The 17,760-nt window shown below is 43.9% G+C and overlaps 1 protein-coding gene across 2 annotated transcripts in view; it reads left to right on the plus strand.

Moving 5' to 3' along the window:
* Nucleotides 1-12,027: 12,027 nt before the first annotated feature.
* The window catches only part of TBC1D9B (TBC1 domain family member 9B), a 32,112-nt gene continuing 26,379 nt past the window's right edge, over nt 12,028-17,760 (plus strand). For both annotated transcript variants that reach the window (XM_035105637.2, XM_035105638.2), the window contains exons 1-2: nt 12,028-12,250; nt 17,573-17,683. In XM_035105637.2, coding sequence (XP_034961528.1) covers nt 12,133-12,250; nt 17,573-17,683 — 229 coding nt within the window. In that variant the 5' untranslated portion in view covers nt 12,028-12,132. The remainder of the gene's footprint in view (nt 12,251-17,572; nt 17,684-17,760) is intronic.

The following is a 17,760-nucleotide window of genomic DNA, read 5'->3' on the forward strand; positions in this document are numbered from 1 at the left end:
TTCCTTTGTATTTGCATTTTGACGGGTGAATGGTAATATCATAGACATAGTCATGTTTCTAACAGGCCACTATTTTAACCAAATTTATACCATTTTCAGCAAGATCCAGGCTTCTCCTCCTCCTCCTAACTTAATTGATTTTCAAGCTGGAATCATTCTGTAGAGATGAATAAGGAAACTTATGATTTAGGGCATTGTTTACTAGATATAAACAATGTTTGCTCTCCAAATCAAGGAGAGATCTATTGTTTGAACATAAACAGCTGCTGCTATAGAGTCAGATCATTGGCTCCTCTAGCAACATATTGCCTGTTTTGGCTGCCAGCTGCCCCAGATCCCAGGCCTGCTGCCCCAAATGCTTTAAAATAGAGGTGCTACCATGGATGAGCTTGGTATCTTCTGCATGTGAAACCTATGTTTTATCACTGAACTATGCTCTGCCCTCTCTAGTTTCTAGAACATGAGGCAGGGCAATCAGAATTCAGTGAGCTACAGCTGGCCACTACACTAATATTTCTCTTTGGTATTTGAGGCATTGGTGTCTGAAGCTAAGAAAATAGAGCAATGAAAGGGAAACATGGAATCCTTAAACAAACTAGTTACTATTGAGTTATCTGTCTGACTCGGAATGTTGTGCCCTACTGTGGCCGTTCAACATGTCTTGGCTCATGATGAAACTTGACAGATGCCACTGGAGCATATTCTGTGTCCTGATAACTTATGAATGGGCAGCAATCAAGAAAAGCCTTCAATTGTAGCTTTTCAAATGTGGCTTTTGTCTAAGCTGTAAATTGTAGTACCCCTCTGAACAGTAAAAGCAAACAAACCAGCCCCCAGAATTCACAAGAAAGCACCCTTTGGAAAAGCCTAGTGCTGCTTAAACTTCAATGATTCCTTAAGTAGATGTCATCAAGACTGGGCCTTCTTCCCAAGCATAAAATATTTTGCTATCCTGAGAGAGAATGCAGTGGGGGAGGGGGTTGAGCTGCTAACTTAAGTATTATGTCTCACCCTTTAAGAACAATGGTGACTTAGGTTCAGGGGCATATATTTTATCTTGACAGTATCATTCACTCTCTTATTTAGCCCAAGATGGGTTTTTCTTTTTTAATAATAATAATAATAATCAAGATTTTTGAACACAGGTCAGCCCATGATGTGAGCACACATTGATTCATTCTCAAGACTAGAATGTTTGTACCTAATCAGCCCAAATTTGGGGTGGGTAGGGTGGGGTTGAGATGGATTTGGTCTTGTGAACCCACTAGTATTTTGCCATTGACACTGTTGTAATATCTCTGTGAAAAACAGTATTTTAAAAATAAAAAGACAACTGAGGAAATCAGCTTGTACATAAACACAAGTTTTAAAACTCCCATCCTGCTTATATTTGGCTGCACACCAAGCAAAAAAACAGCTTGCATAGTTTTTAAAGATGTTTATATTACATGTGAAATGGCTGTTCAGTCTTCTCACTTAAAAAGTGCAGCAAATACTCAGCCCAATGCAGGAATTGTGCTATACACGTTTTCTTTTTCTTCTGAGTTTATCCCATGTAAGGAAAAAATGTGAGAAAGTGGCTCTTCCAAAAGGGATTCTTCATGTGCCTTGCCATCCAGCATTGCACAAAATACCCCTAGCCAACTACAGAGACTGGGTCCTGCTCTGCAACTTTCTAGAGAGCATGCATTTTATTAATATCTGGGTGTGGCTACTTATTGTAGGTAACACAAAAACAGGTAATGCAGGCACGGGGGTGGGGCATGTCTGTTTCTAAATTTATTACACTCCCAAAGATTTCAGGCAGTTCATTTGAAAGATTAGTTAATTAGTTAATCCTTGCTCTGTGTTTTCCCCCTATATGTGTATGATAACTAATTTACCTAGTTAAGAATGCATATAATTCTTAAGTGTCGCTTTGTTTAGCAATTGATAGAAGCTACGTCCTCTCCTTTTCCTGTTACTTTTCTGAGGTTTATTATTGCAACTGGAGGAAATTGTAGCAACGACAGACTGTGGTCTGGTCCACACACTTAACAGGCATTTTCACATTGTGGAGGAGCAGACATGTGCTCTTCTCAGCCACCACATAAAACCACGCATCACATACAGCGAACATTTCACTAAAAGGCCCAAATTTCACAACTTGATTTCACAAACCAGTTATACATGATTTCCCCTTGCCTCTGCATGAGACACATCTTATGTTCATGGGGCAGGGGTGGGAGGGAGAGGAGGGATAGTTATAGGGCATGTCAAGTCATAGAATCAGAGTTGGAAGGGACCCTGAGGATCATCTAGTCCAACGCCCTGCAATGCAGGAATAGGCAGCTGTCCCAGATGGGGATCAAACTTGCAACTTTGGCATTATCAGCACCACCACATAACCAACTGAGCTATCCAAGCTGATATGCACCTTTTTCTCCAGTGTATTCACAGGATTGATGGCTAATATATGAACAAGTCCATTATCCACAAATTGTTTTTAAAAGCCTGTACTGTATATTAAAAGCCTGTTTCACTTAATTCCTAGGAGATAGGCACACACAATTAAGACAAACAGCCCTAAGAAAATGTGATTTTTAAAAATGTGAATAGGAATAGGAACCATACACATACAAATAGACTGTTGCAGTGAGGGCAAAAATGTGGGTAAAACAGTAACTGGACAAATGGTTTGTTGATTTAGGAGTGCAAATACTTTAGTTAGGCAGAATAGTAACCCATTGACATAGCCACCCTACAAATAAATGAAAGTCTGTTTTATACCACTATTGTCATTTTTTTCCTTCCCCACAGAATCCTGGGAAGGGTTTGTGGTTTTGTGTGTGTGTGTGTGTGTTTTGAGAGGCTGTTAATTTAGCTAGAGATCTGTAGTCTCTCCCTATCCAACTATTGTCACCTTTGTGCCAAAAAGAGAAGGGTGTATTCAGTCTAGCCTGGACTAAAAATAATCATTGACTAATGCAATCAGCAAAGTGCATGAGCATGGAAAAGAATTGTAAAAGTTGGTGCCTTCCCACTTTTAAAGATGAGCATTTTTATTCATTTGTGGACTTTAGACAGCTAGTGTTCTTCCTTCCATAGGCAAACCACTTTCCCTTGGCATCTGTGTTTTTATTGGTTGTGATAAAGGAAGCTGGTAGGCTTGTTTTGTACAATTTTAGAGCTGGAGGGTCATAAGGTATCTAATCTACTCCTAAATAAGTGTATTTACATATAAACCACCATTAAAAATATTTCTCTAACCTTGTTTAAAAATGCCCAGTGACAGACTCCCTTAGTAACTTGTTCCACTCCTTGTTGCTTCCTAATTATTCCTCCTACTTAATAATTTCCCTTGCTCACTTTCTGATTCATGTTCTAACTTGTGTGCCACACCCAATAATACTGTTTTTCACAGTTGTTATGAGCCCACCTCTATCCAGAGGGCATATCAACATATTTAAAACATGCAGGCCTATACAAAGACTCGGTTGTCGCAGCAAGACTGCATTGATGTGCCCCATGTGAATTTACAAAGATTAAACAAAATAACTAAAAAGCATCTGCATCATTGTTCCATAACGTCCAGTTGTTTACAGTGACATCTAGTGGGGAAGAAGGGGGGTAAATCAGCTCTCCAGGCATTCATCTGATGTTTAAACAATGGAAACTCGTTTAGTCCTATTGTTTGGCCTATATAGGAAAGAAAAACATATTTACCGGGTATAGCAACTTTTCAAGCAAACAATGCTGTATCCCCCCCCTTAACCTTTTCTTCAACTGACCTATTAATTATTTGGTGAAATCAGCATATTATGGATGGCCTTCAACTAGGTGCTATTGGGGTAAATGAAGTATGCATAATCCTTTCTGTACAAAATTTAGCAGCTAACAAGTGAGTAGTTTGGTTTTATTGTTCCATTTTCAAGCTGTACTTCGCCTGTAAAACATTTGCAGTTAGAAGGCTTGTCTACCCTCCTGTCACTCCCATATGTGTGGAAAGGGCTTCACACCCTCTTAGATTGTATTTATTTATTGCAGTTGATTGGTGCAGTCAAAACTGTGTATTATAGTTCTACTGAAGCAGCACAACTGCACTAATGGGTAGTGCAGTTGTAACAAGGATAGCTGCTTCTCTTTAAAACAGTGCCACTTGAACCGCACAGCCTGTTTTTGGCAGTGCTCCGTTTGTAAAGCTTATCCTAGTATACAGTTGCAGTGGTGGGGGGTGGGGGAGCTGCACCTCTTGAGTTCCCTTCTGTCACGTGGCTATTTAAAGTATAGGTTCCCTGATATTTCAGCTTAGACTACAGAGGGATGACATCAGTTAAAACTGACCTGCAGTAAACTCAGTTTTTACTGTCTTCTGAAACTAGCAGGATTAGCAGAATGTACATGATGTATTGCTATTAGCACACCTGTGCATTTGCTATAGGAGGGGCTTAGCACCCTTTCCTATCAGTTCAGTAAAAAGATGATGATCTGGTGTGGGATTCACATGCACCAGGCGGGAAACAAGTGAGTTTTTGAACAGGAAATATCTAGTTCCATCCAAGCGCTAAACAAGCAAGTTATGTTCAATGCTTCTGTTTCCTCATATATAATATGGTAATAATACCTACCTCACAGGAATAGTGTGAGACTTCATTCATTAATATTTATTAAGAATGGCAAGCTTGCATGGATGGTGCTATGTAACTGCTTACATGTTTGTTTGTTTGTTTGTTCGCTTGTTTGCTTATATATCTTCCCAGTTTTCCTTATAGAGGTCAGGCCCTCTGGTGTACTGGACCATGTTGGCTAAAGCGTTGTGATCTGTTATTGTATCTGTACTCTGATTGTCTGCCTCTCTTTTTATTATTTAGTGTTTGTTCACTTATGCTTGATGGGCCATGCTTGTAACTCTCCTAAATGTTATACAGTGAAATGGCATTTTAAAGGGATGATCTGCTGACTCACTAAATTGGTGTAGTCCCAATGAGTTCAGTATGTCTACGCTAGTATAAAGGGTCAATGATTTCTCCCATTAGAATTGCCAGTTTTGTCAATGATGGGATTTTAGCAAATGCCAGCTATTGAAGTTGTGTTCCATCAAGCATCTAGATCGCTAAAACCATGTTCTTATTATGTTGAGATCTGCTCAAATTATTGGGGGGGGGGAATAATGGTCCTTTATAAAACCCACAAGGCTCAACTCCTGTGACTGCCCAATTTTAGTCAGATCTTGGGCCCCCTGCACTCTCCCAAAAACAGTAGTGAAGGAGACCAGGCCCTCTCCGAGCTCCCTGTAATTTGAGCACTTCTGACAATCCCTGTAAGAGGGTATAAGAACCTAAAAAACACACACCAGCTATCACATTTGTTAACACACTGATGAGGTTGGTCTGCATTAAGAAAAAGCACATGTCAAATAACTGTCACTCAGCTCCGTAGCTTGGAGAAAAGAGTTGCCATTTTTCTATCATATAATCTATTTTGGAATGGCTCTGCCTGCCCCACTTCCAAGGTCAGTGAAGTTTCTTTCAGTTCTGGGAACTGGAGAGAAGAGACACTTGCTATGTGGTAGTTAGGCTGTGCTGTCTTAGATACTATGGTGGTGGTTATAATTAGCAGGAGCATGATGAATAACCCTCATACCTGGGCTTTATCCAGACACTGTATATCAAGGATGGCTAATCTGTAGCTCTCCAAATATTGTTGGAATCCAGCTCCAATCAGTCTCGGACAGTATGGCTAATGGTCAGGGGTAGTTACACCACCCCTGCTGTATATGAAGGCTTTGCCAGCTTTTTTCTGAAAGAGTTCCTGTGCCTTTCACAGCTGCATGCCAGGCTAAAATGCAACTTGTACAACTTCTCTTGGCATAAAGATGTAGTCATTTTGGGGGTGGGGGGAGCTGCAGTTGCTAAGTTCCTTCCTGTCATGCAGCAACTGAAACCACAGGAGCCTTGCCAAGAAAAGGGGGGGGGGAGAAAATCTGTGGATATTTGTGGAAATCAACACTTGTGGGTTTAAGAGGAAATGCTGCCACCAGAATTAAACATTTGTCATGCTTTCCTCTCTTCTCTACATCTGCACATTGCTCACTCTGGTGATTAAAATTGCTGCACTAAGCCTTATATGTTGGGAGAAAATACTTCTCTGAAGTGCACAAAGCTAGCGGTATCCCAGTTGTTCGGTCAACTTAGCAGCAAAATAAATGGATATCTGCTAGATTCCCTTTTTGTGCCAATTAAGGGCTATGCATGCAATCCTTAGGTTTGTGGTTATCCATAGAAACTATTTGTATGGATATTTAGTTATGCTGAACCAACAGTTTGCATTTGTATCAGCACACAGTTCAGTGGATGTGCTTAATCACGATTTGAGCTCATGTAACTGCAACCAGCAGTCTTGAATTCAGACTGTTAGCCCAGATAGAAAATTAAGTGGATAACTGTGTACGTAAGGCTCATGTGTCTGCTCAGGATCCCCAGGTACAGGCCAAGACTAACTATGCACAAAATGCAGTGAGAATAACTTTTAGCAGGTCTTTTGCAATGTGATGAGTGAAAGTGATTAAACTATCAAACAGCGTGTATGTAAAATACAATGGCAGGGCCTATGTATTTGAATTCCTCATTGCCATATTGTGAATTATACCAGTATGAACAACAGAGAGCCGAAAAATACAAACAAGCCACTAGAGGTCTGGCAAAGTAAAAAGGATTATTTGCCTTGTTTCTAATCTAGGCATGTGCAGGCAGTATGCCACCCTCTTGACAATCTAAACTTTAAAAACTGTGTGATAAGCTGTAGCTTGGCAGCCACAAAAATTCTTAGTCTACATATTTTGATGTAAGTATACTACTGTATTGTAGCTATGTGGTATATGCTGATATGTTAATAGTGTATACCTTTACGTTAGGATTTGCTAATGTAATACATTACAATAAAAAGCTATTTAAAAACAGCCTATGCCTGCTTAGTGGTGTTCCATGAGCTCTGTATTTGTGAGAATTTCACAACTGGTGAGACAGTCTGAGATACCTGTTCTCCAGTGCTTCAAGAAAATAGATGAAATCTTCTACACACAGAAAATTATCTTCTAGGTATCTCAGATGGCTCTTCCTGCATTTTATTTCCTGTTATACTTAGATATCATGTGACCACATGGCAGATAAGGAACCAGTGGACAAATTAAAAATAAGCCCATCTGCCTGATTCGCATCTCACGATACTTCACAAACTGTACTTTCACATAGTCAATTTTGTGTTCTGTGGTGTTCAGCTATTTTACAGCAGGCAGTTAAGAAGAATAGTAAGGCAAGATAATATAGGAAGGAGGGGCAATCCCTAAACCTTGTCTATGGACCACTAGTGGTCTATGAGCCTCATTCAGGCATGTCTGTGGATTTGTGGCTGAAGACTGGAGATGGCACAGCCATTAATTTGATTTTAATATTAATATTTATTGTAAATAATTTTAATTCTATGGGATTAAAATAATACACTAAAATAAAAATAAGCAATAAAATTTAGCACATCTAGCACATTGCATTACAATTGTTACAATAGAATTATTAAATTGTTGACTAAGACCCTATTTAGCAATATTTTAAGTGTTCCATGGAGGGTGGGGTGAGTTGGGAACCTCTGGCTTAAGGTATCTCATACCTAAGCAGTTTAGGGCTTTAAAGGGAATCACCAACACTTTGAATTGAGCTCAGAAGCAGATTGGAACGTGCATCTATGATGCGGTTATTGTCTCAGTAGTCTTAAAACAAATGGCAGCTAATATTTATTCAGGAAAAGGGCAGAAAAGAGACCAATTCTGGGACTGCATAGCTAGAGATAGGAACAGGATTGCATATAAAGCCCAAGATTTGTGGCTTTTGCCAATATGCAACACAAAATATAATTTAAATGTTTTCCCCTATTTTATCAGGGATAGTGTATAGCCTTAGTTTAATGTATCCCAAGGGATATGTTTAATCCATCTACTGCTTTGTTTTGTGAATTGCCCTGACAAATGCAGTCATTCTGGCAGAGAGACATTTAAGTGAACACCAGGCATTTCAGAAGATTTATCCATGCCTTTTGTAAGTTACGGTAGCTTCAGGAAAAACAACAAGGTGAGCAATCCTTTGTGCTTCAAGAATTGTAATAAGCACTAAAACAAAATGGGTTGTTGCAGCTCAGGAATGTTGTGGAGAAATAACTGTGTAGGTGCCACTACATTCAGAAGAATGAGAACTTATTAATAGATATTGCAGTGCTCTAAAACAGGTAATGAGGTAAAAGCATCTGTCGCCTCAGTCGTTCAGCAGGGAATATGGCATCAGACACTGACTCTAATTCAGCACAAACCATGCTAGCCCTTTATTATTATTACTATTTATCTGCCCATGCTACTGATGACAGCGTGGTGAGGGGAAAAGGTACTTTTCCTGTTCCATGAGTGCTTCCTATATATGTAATGTTTGTTTGTTTGTTTGTTTGTTTGTTTGTTTGTTTATGCAGTGGTGGGAGGGGTGCTGGCACATCAAAGATGTTCAGTCACAGACAGGTCATTGGATGGAATCAACTTTCATTTCAGTCCTGTCTTCATTCCTAAATGAAACCTGGTGGTTTCCAGTTCTCATGCCAGCCATGTGGTTAGTTTTGGGCAGTGCCAAACTAGCACACCACCACACAGTGTTTTTTGTAGTAGTGTGCCAAAACCTAAATGCTGCCTGTGGCAGTGAATGAGCTCAGGTGGCAATGGTGCTGTATTTGTGATCAAGAATGAATTTTCCCTCAGATCAGATTGCCTTGTGCCTCGGAATATTTATTCATTGCCCCTTCCCAGGTTTTGAACACATGAAGCTCAGGTGTATGAGGCATCATTCTAGAGCAGCATTGTCTCTGTTGTTTGCTGGGCCTTTAATTCCTATTATTACTGTTAAAGGAGTAAGGGCCCAGGCAAAGTGGGGATGGCCCTATTCTACAACTATTTCCTGTAGCTACCCTTTCCAGCTCCTGTCATATGATTTGCGATTATTTTTTGCCTGATTATGGAAAGATGACTGCTTTTCCTTCCAGTTGTGATTCCATATGCTCTAATTGCTTCTATTTAAGCAAGGATGGTTCTGATTTTCTGATACCGGTTCCTCTGCTTATTCAGATATTCCCAACATCCATTTAAAATGTTTTTGTTAGCATGAGTTGATAGCTCTCTTCAGATGCTCAACTCCATGCCCAGGATCTCTAGAAGTTCCATCCACTACCGTGTTTCCCACATTTTAAGACACCGTCTTATATTAATTTTACTCAAGAAAATAAGCCTATGGCTTATTTTCGGGGGGTGTCTTTTTATTATTATTACTGTAAGTACCTCCTTACGGCTAGTAAGAACTGTACACTGCTTTAAGAAAGCAGCGCTACAAATGAAGGCAGGAAACCCAAAGCCAAACAATGGCAACAACACGAGGTCTTGGGAGCTTTACCCGGCACCAGCAGAGAGGAAAGAGACGCAGCGATTTCCCCTCTTGCCTGGGTTACCCTTATTATTATCTGTGCAGAGCTAAACCTAAAGACCCAAAGGGCGGAGTGCCAGAGGGGGGGAGAGACCCGCTCTTCCTTGGTCTCTGTTCTGCCCTGGGCTCTTCAGCAAAGTGATTCACACGTACACCAGCCACCATCATGACACATACGTTAGCTCACCCCCACCCATTCTTCCTTTTACCGGAGAGAGAGCAGGGAGGGGCTGTGAGCGGAATTCAGGGAGACCTGGAATTCCCCGCCAGCACCCAACAGCACCGATAAAACAGCGCTCCGCTCCGCCACAGCGTCGTGTTCACACGCCCCAGACGACTCGCCTCCCGCGAGCGCTCCGCTTCCCCCGCTGCCCGAGTTCTGGCAGAGATGGCAGGACTTAGCGAAGAGGAAAGGCTTTTCTCCCGCCCTGCTTTCTCCCTCCTTGGCTCCCCTCCTTCCCTTTCAACGAGCTGAGCCAGGCGGCGAGCGGAGCAGCGCCTTGCCTCAGACTGCATCCACCGCCTCCTCCTGGCGCCGTTAACGCTGCCACCACCACGGTTGCCCCTGCCATTTTTCTGCCGGAAAGGGGTCTGCGGGAACCAGGGCGAACCAACACACAAGTGTCGAGCTCTTTTGCCCGGTTCTGCCCTTTACTTCTCGCTGCCTCCCGCCGCCGCTCTGCCTTGGGCCATGCGGCCTGAGAACGTTTCGGCGGCGCGGCTCCTGCCGCCGCCTGTCACCCGCCACCGCTCTGCCTTGGGCCATGCGGCCCGAGAACGTTTCGGCGGCACGACTCCTGCCGCCGCCTGTCATCCGCCACCGCTCTGCTTCGGGCCATGCGGCCCCAGAACATTTCGGCGGCGCAGCTCCTGCCGCCGCCTGTCACCCGCCGCCGCTCTGCCTCGGGCCATGCGGCCCCAGAACGTTTCGGCGGCGCGGCTCCTGCCGCTGCCTGTCATCCGCCGCCGCTCTGCTTTGGGCCATGTGGCCCCACAACATTCCGGCAGCGCGGAAGGGGCCAGCAGGGCTCCCGACATCGAGGGGTTTTCCCGTCCGGGCGCTCGGCCCAAGTGGAAAAAAGTCCTGGGAAGAGCGGGGAGGCTCCCAGCGCGGCTCGCCTGGTGACACGCTCAATTCATGCACCCCCTCCCAACTGGTTTCAAGCCTCTCGAGGCTCTAAAGGAAAGCAAGAAGGTACGTCTTATTTTTGGGGTATGTCTTATATTTCCCGAATGCATAAAAACCCTGCCATGGCTTACTTTATGACTACGTATTAAAAAAGGGGAAACACGGTACCACCCTTGATAGCACAATCTGACATACCTACTCAGAATTAAGTCCCATTGAGTTCAGTGCCACATACTACTAGGTAAGTGCACCCAGTCTCGTGTTTTTCCTTGTAAATGCATGCCCATAAGCAGTGAGTTTCTACACATGCATTACCTACTATTTCAGATGGCTGAGGCCCATGTTGAGCTCCTTGTGGAATGACAGTGTTTTCTAAAATACCCTTAGCCCTAAGAACCACCATCTTCCTGCCCTTTAAAATAAAAAACAGTGCAGCACAAGCCTGTTGAAGAACAAATGGATTTGGCATGCACTGCTGGAGTGGGACCTTCAGCAGCGTGAAATGGGGATGGGACGTTCTCTGGTGTCAGAAGACTCTGGTTTAAAAGTGGGTTCCTATTATCACATGAAGAAATGACTAGGGTTGCATATGATACTCAGCGCTGGTCCTGCCATTAGCCGAGTGAGGCAGAGACCCCAACTAGGGGTAGGGAGAAACAGCAGGGTGTTTGCAGAGCTTGATGTGCCAGGTAGGCTGTCCTGTATCCCCCCTGACTCTGCTGTTTAGGGGCAATTGAACTGCGCCTCTGCCAACAGCGAACTCTTCCAGCCTGGAATGGAGCTGGGGCCGTGGCCATCTTGCCCCTCCTCTCATGTAGCAAAACAGCTGAGCTTAGCCCTGGTGCGTCCATGACATTAGAACAAGTAGGGCGTTGGTTCCTAAGCAGCTAACAGGGCAGGCGTGTCTGCAAAATGCCACACTCGGTTGAGCCCAAACTCAAAAACGGGAATAATTTTTTTAAGGCCCAGATTCCAAGCTGCAACAACTGAAATACCCGGATGTCGAAGGCCTTTCTCTGCGGGGTCACACAGTTTTGCCCACCACACGACACACTCCCAAGTCTCGCCAGGTGCAACGGGATTGACGGTGCCACCCTAGACAGGTCTCCTCATGAGAAGGCCCCACTGACTTCAGAGGGGAGGGGGGTGTTACTCCCAGGTCGAAAGGGTATAGCAGCAATGCAGCCCTACTTCCCCAATGTGTGCGCAGGACCGTGTAGCCACAGGGCGACGACCGTCGTGGTTTTAGGCGGCTTGGGAAGAGGCTGGCCTCGGCTCAGCCTCGCACTGAGTGGGACGGCGGCGACAAAAAAAAAATGGCTGCTTGTCCCTGCGCCGCGGTGCGCCAGCCACGCCGCTAGAGGGCGCAGTAGGCAGGCAACGGCGCCGCTGGGCTCGGTCCGCGACGTGCGTAGCCCCCGTGACCCACCTGTGACTGTCGGGTCGGCCCCGGTTCGGAGACGGCGGAGCGTGCCCGGGTGGCGGCGGCGGCGGTGGCGCCGCAGCGGCAACGGCCCCGCTATGTGGCTGGGCCCGGAGGAGGTGCTGCTGGCCAACGCGCTGTGGGTGACGGAGCGGGCCAACCCCTTCTTCCTCCTGCAGCGGCGGCGGGGCCACGGCAAGGGGGGCGGCCTGACGGGTGAGTGGAGCCGCCGGTCACCAGCTGGGCGAGGAGGACAATGAGGAGTTGGAAGAGGGGAGTCCGTCGGCCGCCGCCGCCGCCGCCCGGGGCCTCGCGGGCAGCAGAGGCGCTGCTGGGAAGGCCTCTCAGGGAGAGAATGGGCCCAGTCAGGGCAGCGCCCGAAAGCGCCTTCGCAGCCGCAAGCTGCCCCTCATCCCTCGCTTTAAAACGCACAGGGAGCCGGGCCTCTTCGCCCAGGGCCGCTGCGGCTTGCGGGTGTCAGGTCCAGTGCCCACCCCCACCCCCACCCAGCCAAGTAGTTGGCTGGTGGCATCGCCCGTTGCCTGTGGGTGTCTCTGCCTCCCCACCCTTTTTCCAGGTGGACCAGAGAGGATGCTTCTGGGTGCTGAACGGGTTTGGTCCTCCCAAGGGTGTAGGTGCCTGTGCGCAAAAGCACCGACAGTGGTTTCCCCTTTCTCCCAAGGCTTTTCAAATCAGCAGGCTCTTCTTGACTTGTGATCCCGCCCCGCCCCAACCACCAACACAGGTGAAATTTGGGGAATGCGTGCCCCGTAAATATGTATATTTGAATGTGCCCCTCCCGTGTGTGCCAATGAAATACAGAGGAGGGGCTCTGTTCGATTTTCGCAACGTCTGACATGGGGAGGAAACAAACAAACAAAAACATTGTTGAAAGGTTTTTGATTAATACATCACTTGTATATTTTCATTTGGTAAATAATATGTCGGTATTGAAACATTTTGCTTTAGAGCTTTGTAGGATATGTGCACAGTTTTAAAGGATTTCAGTGTAAACAAAGGAGCTAATTATTTTGCTTTTTAGAGGCTGACACTCTGGAGAATCCATATTATTTCAGCAGCTTAGTATTACACTTGTAACATTTGTGGTAGTTTTAAACAATAAAAGCTAATTTCAGGTAAAATTCCCTTATGCCAGTAGCATACCCACACATTCACTTGGCTCCCAGAGACAAGCTGAATTTATTCACGCTATATGCAGTACATCTGCACTGCAGATTCTTGAAGGCCCAATGCAGAGTAGCTCTGAATTGCTGCACATTTGTTTAGCATATATTTGTATTATAGATAAATTTGGTCCCAAGACAGTAAGTGTTGCCTACGTAAACACAGGAATGACATTGCTGTGGTGGTGTTTTCTGTCACAGTCTTCCTGCAAAACTATACTTTCTTGTGTTATCATTTCATTTGCCTCAACAAAAGTTAATCTCCATAGGACAGTGCAGACAATAGATTGGATCCAGACTAAGACTGCTGTCCTATATCCACTTACCTAACAGTAAGCCCCATTGAACTCAGTGTGACTTACTTCTGAGTAATACATAGGTTTGCACTGTGTTGTTTGTTGAATCAATAAGTCATGCTTAATTTATCCCACAGATTTCAGTGGTACCTAAGTTCAGCTAACTTAGATCCGTAGCCTTGGTCATTTTCATGCCTAATTTGGAATATTGCTTGTTGAATATGCTTTGATTTGGTAATTTGTTTGATATGGGCAGAAGAAGCTAGTGAGTTTACACACATGATATGTATGTGGTAGAGGTAGCTGTATCTTTGCAGCTGTAAATCTTGCGAAAGTCTGCAAAATGCTTAAATATAGTGGTATTTCAGGTATTTCAGCTGCTATCTCCCTAGTGTGAAGCTGGGTTCCTTTACAGTACTTTGCATAAGAAGGGATATTTCATCAGGTTCATTCCCTCATGTTATAAGTGTGTCAGGCGTTGCAAATTCCCACATATATGCATACTGTACAGGTCGCATACAGGCCTCTTAATATAGAAAGAAAGATTAAGACAAAAACAGTCCGTTGGTAATGTGGCAATAAAATGCTAACATTGCTTTTATCAGGAGAAAATGTTCATATACACATGTGTGTTGTTTTCTCAAACAGTGTTTTAAAAGATCCCTGTTTACCTCACCACACAGACCATCTATCTATCTGTCTATTTAGAAAAGTAGTGCATGTATAATTATTATTATTTGTTATAAAAAGATTTACTAAAATAAGGTTGCCATTCAGGAAATACAATGTGCCTAGCACTCAAAATAGTTCTGCTCCTGAGAACATGTGATTTCCCTCCCTCCTCTGGTTTCATTTCACTAGTTAGAGCTGTGTAATTACAGAAGTGTCCATAACACATTTTAAACAGAGTCTGTGACATCACTGATAATGTGCTGTGAACCGCCCTGAGATCTATGGGCATAAGGTAAAGGTACCCCTGGGGTTGCACACTCATCTCACTCTATAGGCTGAGGGAGCCAGCGTTTGTCTGCAGACAGAGCAGCGCACGGAAACGCCCTTTACCTTCCCGCCGGAGTGGTACCTATTTATCTACTTGCACTGCATGCTTTCGAACTGCTAGGTGGGCAGGAGCTGGGACCGAACAACGGGAGTTCACCCCGTCACGGGGATTCAAACTGCCGACCTTCCGATCAGCAAGCCCTAGGCTCTGTGGTTTAGACCACAGTGCCACCTGCGTCCCTGATAATGTGCTGTGAACTGCCCTGAGATCTATGGGCATAGGGAGGTATAATAATAATAATAATAATAATAATAATAATAATAATAATAATAATAATAATAATAGGTAATGAACAAAAAAAGTCTTCCCTCCCCAGGGTCCACATCATTTTGTTAATTTTTTAATATATTCTGGAAGGAAGGATGAAGCTTGTGGAATGCCTTGAATCTCTTAATCATAGTTAAGAAATTGGAAAGTATTCCCTATGCAGTCAGTGTCTACAGTGTAAATGGATTTTTATAGTATTTTCCTTTTATTTGTAAAATCTCAAACACATTAAAAACAACAACAACACCCTGCTCTTTAGGAGCTCGTGATTGAAGCTTGCAGCAGGGACTGGCTTTACTTAGGAAGTCCTAAGGGGAGTTTATCACAGCCAGGCTTGTATTTGTTGCCAAATTTAAATCACTGGTTTATGCACTGGCATTCTTTGTTTATTTTACAAGCAAATGAAACTTGCACTCCATAAGTTTATATGCATATTCTCGGCTGTTTCTGCCACAGGTATACATTTCTGCCACAGGTATACATTTGCTTGCTCTGTGCTGGAATGCACAGAGAATGGCCTCTATTATGAAGTAAACATCATGTCCAGAGTTTGGACAAGCTATCTAGGAAGAATTGTATCTTGGGCTACACATGCACCAGATTTCAGCTTTGTGGGTGGTCTAGCAATACTGTGAACATTTTGAAATACACCCAGCGGCGAAGCTAGCTGCTTGGCTGCCCAGGGCGGCAAACCTGAAGGCACCCCGCCGAGGGGCGGGGTGTCCGTCGCACGCATGCATCGCGCGTCACTACGAATGCGCACACATGAGGCATGCAATGCAGCAACCCCCCCCCCCACGAGCAAGCTGCAGAGTGAGGCAGTCTCACTTGCGTTGGGGCTTCTCGATGGCCATCGGAGGTGGTCAGCCCCGTCTAGCCTGTTGCCCCCCGCCCAGCCTGCTGCCCAGGGCAGTGCGCCTCCCGCCCCCCCCTTTACTACACCCCTGAATACACCTATAAGGTTCTCATGTTCCAGTAAAAACATTAAAGTCTATTGTTGCATCTGTATGTGATTTCTTGTCGCATAAGCATTTGTGTACGGTACTTAACCAGATGCATGGTATCATTTGGGTAGGGTGTGTGAGAGAGACTGAGGGAAAGAGAAAATTGGAACAGAAATGGCCTTGAAACGCAAACTACTCAAATCTTTTTAGATTGTTTGTATCAAGTTTAGACTTTTGGGGTGGCCTGAGCATCTTTATAAATTAATAAATTTATAATTCACCATATTGAAAATAACTTCTAACGGTCTTCAACAAATCCTAATTATAAAAAAATCATAGATTAAATATACACATCTTGCATACTTTGTAAAAACACTTAGTTTTATCATCTTGGAAAAGCAAGCAGTTATTTGTTGTCTTGCTGCTCCCCACAACTAAATGACACAAATAGGAATGCCCTGCATCATTTATGGAAGATACTCAGGATATTAAATTAGAAAATCCCCAAAGGAAGAGAGTTCTAGTTCTAAAGGGATGCATCACTGAGAGTGCCTCCCTACATGCACGTCTCTGTTGTTTGGACGTGTATATACAAAGTATATTTAAGAGGACATTCTCAGCTGCTCTTGGAGACTACAACTTCTTTTCAGGTACACAGTGCCAATTGGAAAGCTAATGCATTAGCTTAACTTCCTTCAATATTTCATTGGCAATGATATATTGTCAGTATAATTCTGCACACACTCACCATCACATAATTCTCTCTAGTCTTTCTGCACTCAGAAAATGTGCAACAGGCCTAATACTGTGTAAAATAGTAAATAACATTACTGCTGCCTTACAGCATTCTGAAGGGATTTGCTAAGAAGCTTCAAGTATGCTATTGTAGCACTGCATTAAACCAGTTTTGATGTTGTATAAACATCAGTTCTCCTTCAGCTGTTGTGCCTCACAGTGTTGCTTTCCCTGTCAAGAATGCATTGTTTTAGTGACTTTGCTTTTCAAATGTTTGTGAAACCTCAGTCTCTCCTTAATGTGCAAAGTGTGGTTTGTGCTTGCCCTTCAGATCAGGATTGGAAACCATGGATTGACCTTTGTTATTCCCAATTTTGGTTTGAAGGGAAAGCACAAACCATAGTTTGGACAACTAGGAAACTATTATTTTTCTCAACCCCAAAAAGAAAGTGGAATTTCCCCATGCACAAGGGGCATGGTTTGGCATTGTGTCTTGAATCGAGCATTTCAGACAGTTGCTTTATCTCTGTGTGTGTGTTTTTAAAAAAGTGGGGTGGCTTAAACAAGCTAAGATGACCACGGGGATGATGGAACAACTTCCCTAAGAGGAAAGGTTACAACATTTGGGCTTTGGTTCAGAGAAAGGGCAGCATGATAGGGGAGTATAAAATTATGCATGGTGTGGAGAAAGTGAACACAGAGGTTTTTTTTATTCCTCCCTCATAATACTGGAACTCAGAGACATCCAGTGAAACTGCTGGAGGCAGTATGCCCTGAATACCAGTTGCCGTTCATGGCAGGTGGGATGAGTGCTGTAGTGCTTAGGTCCTGTTTGCGGGCTTCCCTTGGGCATCTGCTTAGGCACTCTTAAGAAGAATGTTGGACTAGATGGGCCTTTTGTCTGATTCAGTAGACCCTTCTTGGGATCTCACCTCCTTTAAACTTTTGTATCAATAAACACTTTATTTTAAACCATCCCACCATTTATTTCACTCTCTCATTTGTTCAGATCACTTTTCATTATGTTTCTCTCTGCATCTTGGTCTTCTTAGGGCTGCTTGTGGGAACCTTGGATGTGGTTTTGGACTCAAGCGCTAGGGTTGCTCCTTACAGAATTTTACATCAGACACAGGATTCTCAAATCTATTGGGCAGTGGCATGTGGTGAGTAAATACCATTCTATAACAAATAAATTCTGCCAGTGTATGATTGCTCTCCCCCACAGCCAGCTTTTAAATGC

The sequence above is a fragment of the Zootoca vivipara genome, chromosome 2 (assembly GCF_963506605.1).
Source record: "Zootoca vivipara chromosome 2, rZooViv1.1, whole genome shotgun sequence".
In the NCBI taxonomy this organism is placed as follows: domain Eukaryota; kingdom Metazoa; phylum Chordata; class Lepidosauria; order Squamata; family Lacertidae; genus Zootoca; species Zootoca vivipara.